General features: G+C 46.1%; 1 protein-coding gene across 1 annotated transcript in view; it reads right to left on the reverse strand.

Annotated features, from left to right (window-relative positions):
* The window catches only part of dchs1b (dachsous cadherin-related 1b), a 251,334-nt gene that overhangs the window by 12,864 nt on the left and 225,104 nt on the right, over positions 1-13,366 (reverse strand). The window contains exons 25-29 of the mRNA XM_071364983.1: positions 11,315-11,428; positions 7,324-7,535; positions 6,788-6,942; positions 4,237-4,367; positions 1,915-2,201 (exon numbers count right to left, since the gene is read on the reverse strand). Of these exons, the coding sequence (XP_071221084.1) occupies positions 1,915-2,201; positions 4,237-4,367; positions 6,788-6,942; positions 7,324-7,535; positions 11,315-11,428 (899 nt within the window). The remainder of the gene's footprint in view (positions 1-1,914; positions 2,202-4,236; positions 4,368-6,787; positions 6,943-7,323; positions 7,536-11,314; positions 11,429-13,366) is intronic.

Genomic DNA, 13,366 nt, shown 5'->3' on the forward strand with positions numbered 1-13,366 from the left:
ATAGGGCTGTGGTCTAAAGTAGTGCACTATATAGGGAATAGGGTGCCATAGGGCTCTGGTCTAAAGTAGTGTACTATAATAAGGAATAGGGTGGCCATTTTGGGACACAGCCTTGGTGTTACCGTAGATTTATGTCCCCATGTCATCTGTTGAAAGGTGAAGGAGAGAGGGGCAGGAGAGAGGGGCAGGAGAGAGGGGCAGGAGAGAGGGGCAGGAGAGAGGGGCAGGAGAGAGGGGCAGAAGAGAGGGGCAGGAGAGAGGGGCAGGAGAGAGGGGTAGGAGAGAGGGGCAGGAGAGAGGGGTAGGAGAGAGGGGCAGGAGAGAGGGGCAGGAGAGAGGGGCAGAAGAGAGGGGCAGGAGAGAGGGGCAGAAGAGAGGGGCAGGAGAGAGGGGCAGGAGAGAGGGGCAGGAGAGAGGGGTAGGAGAGAGGGGCAGGAGAGAGGGGCAGGAGAGAGGGGCAGGAGAGAGGGGCAGGAGAGAGGGGCAGGAGAGAGGGGTAGGAGAGAGGGGCAGGAGAGAGGGGAAGGAGAGAGGGGTAGGAGAGAGGGGCAGGAGAGAGGGGCAGGAGAGAGGGGCAGGAGAGAGGGGCAGGAGAGAGGGGCAGGAGAGAGGGGAAGGAGAGAGGGGCAGGAGAGAGGGGCAGGAGAGAGGGGCAGGAGAGAGGGGCAGGAGAGAGGGGCAGGAGAGAGGTGAAGGAGAGAGGTGCCCACTAAACATGTCAACCAGAAGGCGTTTACCTCTCCAGGTCTTCACACCTAGTTAAACTTGATAAACAGCGGGGAAAATTAGCTTCACAAGGTCATAGCTCCCAGGACACTCAGGATGTATTAAAGCACCTGCACACACATACACACACACACTAGCACACGTATGAATGCAAATGCAGGGACACACACATACACATGCACACCCACACACACACACACACACTGAGGGGGGTGATAAAAGTCTAATCACGACTGTGTCTGGGTTGGGGAAAGGTTAATATGAGCTCAGTACGTTTACTAAACAGGATATGACTTCAGCTTTACTGCAGGTTAACAACAAAACAATGTTTACAACTGTAGACAAGATATGAATTTCACTTTTACCACAGGTTAACAACAACATAATTAAACATTGAGTGTATCCCAAATGGCACCCTATCCCCTATATAGTGCACTACTTTAGACCAGAGCCCTATGGTACCCTATTCCCTATATAATGCACTACTTTAGACCAGAGACCACTAGGGCACCCTATCCCCTATATAGTGCACTACATTAGACCAGAGACCTATGGGTAAAAAGTAGTGCACTGTTTTAGAGAATAGGGTGCCATAGGGCTGTGGAAGGACCTCGTCTCTCCTTTACTACAGAGCTGCTGAGGAAAACGGACCATACAGGAAATGGACAATATCATGTTGTTATAAAACAAACTACTGATAGGAGAACAAATGTTACTTCTACGATATAACTAAATACTTTTGTGTAGTAGTAGTAGTAGTAAGTAGTAGTAGTAGTAGTTAGTAGTAGTAGTAGTAGTAGTAGTAGTAGTAGTAGTAGTAGTAGTAGTAGTAGCAGTAGTAGTAGTAGTAGTAGTAGTAGTAGTAGTAGTAGTAGTAGTAGTAGTAGTAGTAGTAGTAGTAGTAGTAGTAGTTAGTAGTTGTAGTTAGTAGTAGTAGCTGGGTGTTTGTGTGGTTATGAAGGTGGACCAATTGATTGTTAGATTGATTGGTTGATTGATCATCACCTAAAAGCCATTTGCCTGCTATAGATCCTGTGTGAACACCAGAACATGTGAATTGATTGATTGACCGATTGATGAATTAACTGATTGATTAACAGTTACCTGGTATAGATCCTGTGTGAACACCAGAAGGTGTGAATTGATTGATTGACTGATTGGTAAATGAACTGATTGATTAACAGTTACCTGGTATAGATCGTGTGTGAACGCAGGAACGTTGTCATTGACGTCCTCCACCAATATGGTGATATTAGCCTCAGTCTGGTGTTGGGAGTCAGTAGCCCTGACGGTCAGTGTGTACCAGGTCCTGTCCTCGTAGTCCAGAGGGGCGGTCAGAGACACCCCTCCACTGTAGCGGTGAATCCCAAACTTCCCCTGGGACGACCCGTCCAGCTGGAGGCTGTAGGACAGGGCCGGGCTGGAGTCCACGTCATTACCCGTTACCAAGGTGATCTCTGTGCCGATCAGGGTGTCTAGGGAGGGGAGGGGGGTGAAGGAATGGGTAGGAGACAGAGACATGTTACTGAGAGTGTTGAGGGGCTAATTAGGATATACAGTGCAGTACATTCAGAAAGTATTCAGACCCCTTGTCTTTTTCCACATTTTGTTATGTTACAACCTTATTCTAAAATTGATAAAATAATTTTTTCCCCACATCAATCTACACATAATACCCCATAATGACAAAGCAAAAAAGAAATATCACATTTACATAAGTATTCAGACCCCTTTACTCAGTGCTTTGTTGAAACACCTTTGGCAGCGATTACAGCATTGTGTCTTCTTGGGTATGACTCTACAAGCTTGGCACACCTGTATTCGGGGAGTTTCTCCCATTCTTCTCTGCAGATCCTCTCAAGCTCTGTCAGGTTGGATGGGGAGCGTCGCTGCACAGCTATTTTCAGGTCTCTCCAGAGATGTTCGATCGGGTTCAAGTCTGAGCTCTGGCTGGGCCACTCAAGGACATTCAGAGACTTGTCCTGAAGCCACTCCGGCGATGTCTTGGCTTTGTGCTTAGGGTCGTTGTACTGTTGGAAGGTGAACCTTCGCCCCAGTCTGAGGTCCTGAGTGCTCTGGAGCAGGTTTTCATCAAGCATCTCACTGTACTTTGCTCCGTTCATCTTTCCCTTGATCCTGACTAGTCTCCCAGTCCCTGCCGCAGAAAAACATCCCCACAGCATGATGCTGCCACCACCATGCTTCACCGTAGGGATGGTGCCAGGTTTCCTCCAGACGTGACGCTCGGCATTCAGGCGAAATAGTTCCATCTTGTTTCTCATGGTCTGAGAGTCCTTTAGGTGCCTTTTGGCAAACTCCAAGTGGGGTGTCATGTGCCTTTGACTGAGGAGTGACTTCCATCTGGCCACTCTACCATAAAGGCCTGATTGGTGGAGTGCTGCAGAGATGGTTGTCCTTCTGGAAGGTTCTGCCATCTCCACAGAAGACCTCTGGAACTGTCAGAATGACCATCGGGTTCTTGGTCACCTCCCTGGCCAAGGCCCGACTCCACAGATTGTTCAGTTTGACCGGGAGGCCAGCTCTAGGAAGAGTCTTGGTGGTTCCAAACTTCTTCCATGTAGGAATGATGGAGGTCACTGTGTTCTTGTGAACATTCAATGCTGCAGAAATATTTTGGTACCCTTCCCCAGATCTGTGCCTCGACACAATCCTGTCTCGGAGCTCTACAGACAATTCCTTCGACCTCAGGGCTTGGATTTTGCTCTGACATGCTCTGTCAACTGTGGGACCTTATATAGACAGGTGTGTGCCTTTCCAAATCATGTCCAATCAATTGAATTTACCACAGGTGGACTCCGATATATATATATATATACTGTATATAGCCCTTATTGCAATGAACTCCGTTCCATCTCATATTGCTCAAATAAACAGCAAACCTGGTTTAAAAACAGATAAAGCAACACCTCGCGGCACAACGCCTCTCCCCTATTGGACCTGGATAGTTTCTGTCTATGTATTGATATGTAGACTACGTGTGCCTTTAAAAAAACTGTATGTAGTTCTGTCCTTGAGCTGTTCTTGTCTATTGAGGTTCTGTATTATGTCATGTGTCATGTTTTGTGTTCTGTGTTCTATGTTCTGAATTATGTTTCATGTTTTGTGTAGACTCCAGGAAGAGTAGCTGCTGCTTTTGAAAAAGCTAATGGGGATCCTAATAAAATACCAAAATACCAATCAAGTTGTAGGAAAGGGTCTGAATACCTATGTAAAAAAGTGTTTTATTTTTAATACATTTGCAAACATTTCTAAAAACCTGTTTTCGCTTTGTCATTATCGGGTATTGTGTGTAGATTGATGAGAGGAAAAATATATTTAATCTATTTTAGAATAAGGCTGTAACGTAACAAAATATGGAAAAGGTCAAGGGGTCTGAATACTTTGCGAACGCACTGTACATGAGTCTTGTACTACGTAAAGAGGCCTATTGGAAATAAAGACGTTATATGAACATATCATGGTACAGGTCAAAGGCCAAAGGTGACTCACTCTCAGGAATGCGGACCTCCCGGGGCAGAGGGATCGTTGGACTGTTGTCGTTGAGGTCTACGATGATCACTGTGAGTGTGGCCGAACCGGCCAGTCGCGGGCTGCCCCTGTCCGTCGCTGTGACGACCAGCCTTTCGCCAAGACAAAACAAAAACAATCATCAGTGTGATGGTCTGAGGTTGGAGTTGGTTACTCAGTGTGATGGTCTGAGGTTCATTACTCAGTGTGATGGTCTGAGGTTCATTACTCAGTGTGATGGTCTGAGGTTCATTACTCAGTGTGATGGTCTGAGGTTGGAGTTGGTTACTCAGTGTGATGGTCTGAGGTTCATTACTCAGTGTGATGGTCTGAGGTTTATTACTCAGTGTGATGGTCTGAGGTTGGAGTTGGTTACTCAGTGTGATGGTCTGAGGTTCATTACTCAGTGTGATGGTCTGAGGTTCATTACTCAGTGTGATGGTCTGATGTTCATTACTCAGTGTGATGGTCTGAGGTTGAGGTTCATTACTCAGTGTGATGGTCTGAGGTTGAGGTTGTACGTTAATCTCTTCTCCACCATTCATACACTAGCTACACCTTACAGCCAGTTCCACTGCTTTTTCCCCATTCTTCCCCTATAATCAGGAAGTGATTAAGACCTTGGACATGAGGTGGATGCCATTCTTCCCCTATAATCAGGAAGTGATTAAGACCTTGGACATGAGGTGGATGCCATTCTTCCCCTATAATCAGGAAGTGATTAAGACCTTGGACATGAGGTGGATGCCATTCTTCCCCTATAATCAGGAAGTGATTAAGACCTTGGACATGAGGTGGATGCCATTCTTCCCCTATAATCAGGAAGTGATTAAGACCTAGGACATGAGGTGGATGCCATTCTTCCCCTATAATCAGGAAGTGATTAAGACCTAGGACATGAGGTGGATGCCATTCTTCCCCTATAATCAGGAAGTGATTAAGACCTAGGACATGAGGTGGATGCCATTCTTCCCCTATAATCAGGAAGTGATTAAGACCTTGGACATGAGGTGGATGCCATTCTTCCCCTATAATCAGGAAGTGATTAAGACCTAGGACATGAGGTGGATGCCATTCTTCCCCTATAATCAGGAAGTGATTAAGACCTAGGACATGAGGTGGATGCCATTCTTCCCCTATAATCAGGAAGTGATTAAGACCTCGGACATGAGGTGGATGGAAGTATCAGAGTTTGAACACACCTACTTTTGATCTGAACCAGTGTTTTTTTTTCAAACCTCTCGTCAGGGACACCTAGCCGTTAATTTATATTCCACATCTAGCACACCCGATGCAACTCGTAACTCGTCCGCTAATCGTCAATCACTTGTTATAAGGTGAATCTGGTGAGCTAGTTCAGGGCAACAACCAAAATTGTGAAAATGTCTGGGAGTCCGCGAGGAGAGGTCTGAAAACCACTGAGCTAGACTACTGTAGTTCTAAGCCACACAGCACAAGAGTGACTACAAATGCATGTTACATGTACATTTAGCAGGTGGTCGTATCCATAGCAACATACAACCACATATCAAAGACATAAAGTTAGAACAAATAAGATCCTTTCATCAGCCTTAGAAATAAGGGATGGAATTTTAAAAGAAAGAGAAAGAGGAGGGAGTGTTGGGCTGTGCTATGCTGTATTGGGCTGTATTGGGCTGTTCTATGCTGCATTGGGCTGTATTGGGCTGTGCTATGCTGTATTGGGCTGTATTGGGCTGTATTGGGCTGTGCTATACTGTATTGGGCTGTATTGGGCTGTGCTATGCTGTATTGGGCTGTATTGGGCTGTGCTATGCTGTATTGGGCTGTATTGGGCTGTATTGGGCTGTATTGGGCTGTGCTATGCTGTATTGGGCTGTATTGGGCTGTGCTATGCTGTATTGGGCTGTATTGGGCTGTGTTGGGCTGTATTGGGCTGTGCTATGCTGTATTGGGCTGTATTGGGCTGTATTGGGCTGTGTTGGGCTGTATTGGGCTGTGCTATGCTGTATTGGGCTGTGCTATACTGTATTGGGCTGTATTGGGCTGTGCTATACTGTATTGGGCTGTATTGGGCTATATTGGGCTGTGCTATGCTGTATTGGGCTGTATTGGGCTGTGCTATGCTGTATTGGGCTGTATTGGGCTGTGCTATGCTGTATTGGGCTGTGCTATACTGTATTGGGCTGTGCTATGCTGTATTGGGCTGTATTGGGCTGTGCTATGCTGTATTAGGCTGTGCTATGCTATGTTGGGCTATGTTGGGCTCTGTTGGGCTCTGTTGGGCTCTGTTGGGCTCTGTTGGGCTGTGTTGGGCTGTGTTGGGCTGTATTGGGCTGTATTGGGCTGTGCTGCAGTCGAAGGTATGAAGCAAACCTTGATCTGTTATTTAAAGCGCAACTCACCTGGTCTGAGATCTCAGATCTCAGATACAGATCTCTCTGCCACACACACACATGCAGGCAGACACGCACACGTGCACACACACACCATTATACCCTCACCTGGTCTGAGTCCAGATCTCCCTGCCACACACACACCATTATCCCCTCACCTGGTCTTAGTCCAGATCTCTCTGTCCATGATGGCGGCGGTGGTGATGCTTCCTGTGACAGGGTTGATCTTGAACAGGCCGCTCATGCCTCCTGATGATTGGATAGAGTAAGTCACCTGACCGTTCTGCCCCTGGTCCACGTCCTCTGCCACCACCTGACAGATGAGACAGGAAGTAACGGGATAGTGAGTGTGTGTTCCTGTGAGAGAGTGTGCATATATATATATATATATATATATATATATATATATATATATATATAAATATGAGAGAGAGAGACAGAGAGACAGAGAGAGAGACAGAGAGAGAGACAGAGACAGAGAGAGAGACAGAGACAGAGACAGAGACAGAGAGAGAGAGACAGAGACAGAGACAGAGAGAGAGAGAGAGACAGAGAGAGAGAGACAGAGACAGAGAGAGAGAGACAGAGAGAGTAGAGAGAGTAGAGACAGAGACAGAGACAGAGACAGAGAGAGACAGAGAGACAGAGAGACAGAGAGACAGAGAGAGAGAGAGTCTGCTAGTGTCCACCATACCTGTATGATTGGCATGTCGTAACCCTGGGCCTCTCTCATGTAGGCTACGTAGTTCTGGAGCTGGAAGCGAGGCAGGTTGTCATTGATGTCCTGCAGGATCAGGTTAACGGCCATGAAGGAGCTGGACGAAGCTGTCTCAGCCTTCACTACCAGGCGGAGTCGGGGAGTGTCCTCAAAGTCCAGACCCAACGACCTCTGAACCCAGATTTCACCTGGGGGACAGGGAGGGGGACAGGTGAGTAAGAGGTAAGGGAGAGTTGAGAGACAGTGACAGGGTTAGGAGTATGGTGGGATATGGTGGAGTATGTTGGAGTATGGTAGAGTATGGTGGGGTATGGTGGGGTATGGTGGGGTATGGTGGTGTATGGTGGTGTATAGTGGTGTATGGTGGTGTATGGTGGTGTATGGCAGTGTATAGTGGTGTATGGCAGTGTATGGTGGGGTATGGTGGGGTATGGTGGGGTATGGTGGGGTATGGTGGGGTATGGTGGTGTATGGTGGTGTATAGTGGTGTATGGTGGTGTATGGTGGTGTATGGCAGTGTATAGTGGCGTATGGCAGTGTATGGTGGGGTATGGTGGGGTACGGTGGTGTATGGCAGTGTATGGCAGTGTATAGTGGTGTATGGCAGTGTATAGTGGTGTATGGCAGTGTATAGTGGTGTATGGCAGGGTATGGTGGGGTATGGTGGGGTATGGTGGGGTATGGTGGGGTATGGTGGTGTATGGTGGTGTATGGGTGTATGGTGGTATGGTGGTGTATGGCAGTGTATAGTGGTGTATGGCAGTGTATGGTGGGGTACGGTGGTGTATGGCAGTGTATGGCAGTGTATAGTGGTGTATGGCAGTGTATAGTGGTGTATGGCAGTGTATGGTGGGGTATGGTGGGGTATGGTGGGGTACGGTGGTGTATGGCCGTGTATGGCAGTGTATAGTGGGGTATGGTGGGGTATGGTGGTGTATGGTGGTGTATGGTGGTGTATGGCAGTGTATAGTGGGGTATGGTGGGGTATGGTGGTGTATGGTGGTGTATGGTGGTGTATGGCAGTGTATAGTGGGGCATGGTGGGGTATGGTGGTGTATGGCAGTGTATAGTGGAGTATGGTGGGGTATGGTGGTGTATGGTGGTGTATGGTAGTGTATGGCAGTGTATAGTGGGGCATGGTGGGGTATGGTGGTGTATGGCAGTGTATAGTGGAGTATGGTGGGGTATAGTGGGGCATGGTGGGGTATGGTGGTGTATGGTGGTGTACGGTGGTGTATGGTGGGGTATGGTGGTGTATGGTGGTGTATGGTGGTGTATGGCAGTGTATAGTGGGGTATGGTGGGGTATGCTGGGGCATGGCAGTGTATAGTGGAGTATGGTGGAGTATGGTGGGGTATGGTGGTGTATGGTGGTGTATGGTGGTGTATGGTGGTGTATGGTGGTGTATGGTGGTGTATGGCAGTGTATAGTGGGGTATGGTGGGGTATGCTGGGGCATGGCAGTGTATAGTGGAGTATGGTGGAGTATGGTGGGGTATGGTGGTGTATGGTGGTGTATGGTGGTGTATGGTGGTGTATGGTGGGGCACGGTGGGGTATGGTGGGGTATGGTGGTGTATGGTGGAGTATGGCGGTGTATGGTGGGGCACGGTGGGGTATGGCGGTGTATGGCAGGGCATAGCGGAGTATGGTGGAGTATGGCGGCGTATGGTAGAGTATGACAGGGGTATGATGTGGCATGGCGGAGTACGGTGGAGTATGGCAGGGTATGGCGGGACATGACGGGGTATGGTGGCTTCTATGATCTTATTAGAACACTGGAACAGATAGTACATGTTGAGCATAAACTCTAGACATTTGTGTTGAAATACACTATATATACAATCAGTCAAGTATTCATAAAGACAGAACTTATAAAGCAGAAGAGATATACAGTACACTATATATACAAACGTATGTGGACACCCCTTCAAATTAGTGGATTCGGCTGTTTCCGCCACACCCGTTGCTGACAGGTGTATAAAATCGAGCACACAGCCATACAATATCCATAGACAAACATTGGCAGTAGAATCGCTTTACTGAAGAGCTCAATGACTTTCAACGTGGCACCGGCATAGGATGCCACCTTTGCAACACGTCAGTTTGTGAAATGTCTACCCTGCTAGAGCTGCTCCGGTCAACAGTAAGTGCTGTTATTGTGAAGTGGAAACGTCTGGGAGCAACAACGGCTCAGCCGCGAAGTGGTAGGCCACACAAGCTCACAGAACGGGACCGCCAAGTTCTGAAGCGCGTAAAAATCGTTTGTCCTCATTTGCAAAACTCACTGCCGAGTTCCAAACTGCCTCTGGAAGCAACGCTTCACCATCTGGCAGTCTGACGGACAAATCTGGGTTTGGCGAATGCCAGGAGAACGCTCCCCTCCCCAATGCATAGTGCCAACTGTAAAGTTTGGTGGAGGAAGAATAATAGTCTGGGCTGTTTTTCATGGATCAGGCTAGGCCCCTTAGTTCCAGTGAAGGAAAATCTTAATGCTACAGCATACAATGACATTGACGATTCTGTGCTTCCAACTTTGTGGCAACAGTTTGGGGAAGGCCCTTTCCTGTTTCAGCATGACAATGCCTCCGCACAAAGCCAGGTTCAAACGGAAATGGTTTGTCGAGATTAGTGTGGAAGAACTTGACTGGCCTGCACAGAGCCCTGACCTCAACCCCATCGAACATCTTTGTGATGAATTTGAACACCGACTGTGAGCCAGGCCTAAACGCCCAACACCCGTGCCCGACCTCACTAATGCTCTTGTGGCCGAATGGAATTATGTCCCCCGCAGCAATGTTCCAACATCTAGTGGAAGGCCTTCCCAGAAGAGTGGAGGCTGTTATAGCAGCAATGTTCCAACATCTAGTGGAAGGCCTTCCCAGAAGAGTGGAGGCTGTTATGGCAGCAATGTTCCAACATCTAGTGGAAAGCCTTCCCAGAAGAGTGGAGGCTGTTATAGCAGCAATGTTCCAACATCTAGTGGAAAGCCTTCCCAAGAGAGTGGAGGCTGTTATAGCAGCAAAGGGGGGGACCAACTCCCTATTAATGTGCATGATGCTGGAATGAGATGTTCGATGAGCAGGTGTCCACATACTTTGGTCATGTAGTGCATGTCCCTACTGCGTCCCTACTCTGTGATGTAGTATAGTAATATTAACTCTGTGAGTGTTGTAATACAGTAATATTAACTCTGTGAGTGTTGTAATACAGTAATATTAACTCTGTGATGTAGTATAGTAATATTAACTCTGTGAGTGTTGTAATATAGTAATATTAACTCTGTGAGTGTTGTAGTATAGTAATATTAACTCTGTGAGTGTTGTAATACAGTAATATTAACTCTGTGAGTGTTGTAATACAGTAATATTAACTCTGTGAGTGTTGTAATACAGTAATATTAACTCTGTGATGTAGTATAGTAATATTAACTCTGTGAGTGTTGAAATACAGTAATATTAACCCTGTGAGTGTTGTAATACAGTAATATTAACTCTGTGAGTGTTGTAATACAGTAATATTAACTCTGTGAGTGATGTAATATAGTAATATTAACTCTGTGAGTGTTGTAGTATAGTAATATTAACTCTGTGAGTGTTGCAGTATAGTAATATTAACTCTGTGATGTAGTATAGTAATATTAACTCTGTGAGTGTTGTAATATAGTAATATTAACTCTGTGAGTGTTGTAGTATAGTAATATTAACTCTGTGAGTGTTGCAGTATAGTAAAATTAACTCTGTGAGTGATGTAGTTAGTATCTGTGAAGTATCTCTACCATTGGAAGCTGCTGAGGGGAAGACGTCTCAAAATAATGTCTGGAACGGAGCAAACGGAACGGCATCAAACACATGGAAACCATGTGATTGATACTGTCGATATCTTTCCAACTATTCCGCTCCAGCCCGTCCTCCCCAATTAAGCCCCCCCCCCCCCCCCCGCCCCAACCTCCTATGATCTCTAAGGTACCTGTGCTAGTGCCGATGCTGAAGGCCTGTAGTCTGTTTCCAGAGAAGAGGCTATAGCTGATCCCTCTTCTTGTTCCATCAGGGTACTCGGCCTGATCCTGAGCTACAGACGTACCTGTAGAGAGACAGGTTAAGACATACAACATGACCAGGCAGGAATGTTATGCATTTCAACAAGAATCCAATAGAACATGAACAGAACCCAACAGAACATTAACTCATTGGTCACCAACTGGTCAATCGTGTGTTCAAAACAACTAGGAACTCGGATATCTCCGAAATCAGACTTCAGTGTATTCAAGACAACTAGGAACTCGGGATATCTCCGAAATCCGACTTCAGTGTATTCAAGACAACTGGGAACTCGGATTCCTCCGAAATCCGACTTCAGTGTATTCAAGACAACTGGGAACTCGGATATCTCCGAAATCCGACTTCAGTGTATTCAAGACAACTGGGAACTCGGATATCTCCGAAATCCGACTTCAGTGTATTCAAGACAACTGGGAACTCGGATTCCTCCGAAATCCGACTTCAGTGTATTCAAGACAACTGGGAACTCGGATATCTCCGAAATCCGACTTCAGTGTATTCAAGACAACTGGGAACTCGGGGGGGGGGGGGGGGGGAACAAGATCCGACTGGGGAAAATCGTTTTGAATGGTCATCCAACTGAGAAACTCAAGCATCTTTCTAGAGCTACAAACTTTCTGACCTGAAGTTCACTGGCGTCATGATTTGACCTCGTTTTCTTCTGAGTTCCCAGTTGTCTTGAAAGCACCATGACCATCAGTCCAGTAAAATTATAAACATTTACACCTTCTGATCTAGTTTGTTATCAAAGCTCCAGTTTGGAAAGAGAATATGGTCTGAGAAGAACAATGCTGTCAGACATATAGCCAATATGCTGTGATAATGTATCAGGCCAGGCATATAGTCAATATGCTGTGATAATGTATCAGACCAGGCATACAGTCAATATGCTGTGATAATGTATCAGACCAAGCATATAGCCAATATGCTGTGATAATGTATCAGACCAGGCATATAGTCAATATGCTGTGATAATGTATCAGACCAGCCATATAGCCAATATGCTGTGATAATGTATCAGACCAGGCATATAGCCAATATGCTGTGATAATGCATCAGGCCAGGCATATAGTCAATATGCTGTGATAATGTATCAGACCAGGCATATAGTCAATATGCTGTGATAATGCATCAGACCAGGCATATAGCCAATATACTGTGATAATGTATCAGACCAGGCATATAGTCAATATGATGTGATAATGCATCAGACCAGGCATATAGTCAATATGCTGTGATAATGTATCAGGCCAAGCATATAGTCAATATGCTGTGATAATGTATCAGACCAGGCATATAGCCAATATGCTGTGATAATGTATCAGACCAGGCATATAGTCAATATGCTATGATAATGTATCAGGCCAAGCATATAGTCAATATGCTGTGATAATGTATCAGACGAGGCATATAGCCAATATGCTGTGATAATGTATCAGACCAGGCATATAGTCAATATGCTATGATAATGTATCAGACCAGGCATATAGCCAATATGCTATGATAATGTATCAGACCAGGCATATAGTGTGATAATGTATCAGACCAGGCATATAGTGTGATAATGTATCAGACCAGGCATATAGTGTGATAATGTATCAGACCAGGCATATAGTGTGATAATGCATCAGACCTACTGCACAAATCTCATTCCTACAGAACTGTTTTTAGTAGGATGTTACCTTTTTAAAGTCGTGTTTAAAAAATATTCTGAGCGGCAGATTTCAGCTTTTTGACTACAAAAGTTCTCTTGACTCAGAAAAGGTTGGTGACCACTGCATTAACAGAACCCAATGTCACATCAACAGAACCCAATGTCACATCAACAGAACCCAATGTCACATCAACAGAAACCAATGTCACATCAACAGAACCCAATGTCACATCAACAGAACCCAATGCCACATCAACAGAACCCAATGTCACATCAACAGAACCCAATGTCACATCAACAGAACCC

The sequence above is a fragment of the Salvelinus alpinus genome, chromosome 24 (genome assembly GCF_045679555.1).
Source record: "Salvelinus alpinus chromosome 24, SLU_Salpinus.1, whole genome shotgun sequence".
Taxonomy (NCBI): Eukaryota; Metazoa; Chordata; class Actinopteri; order Salmoniformes; family Salmonidae; genus Salvelinus; species Salvelinus alpinus.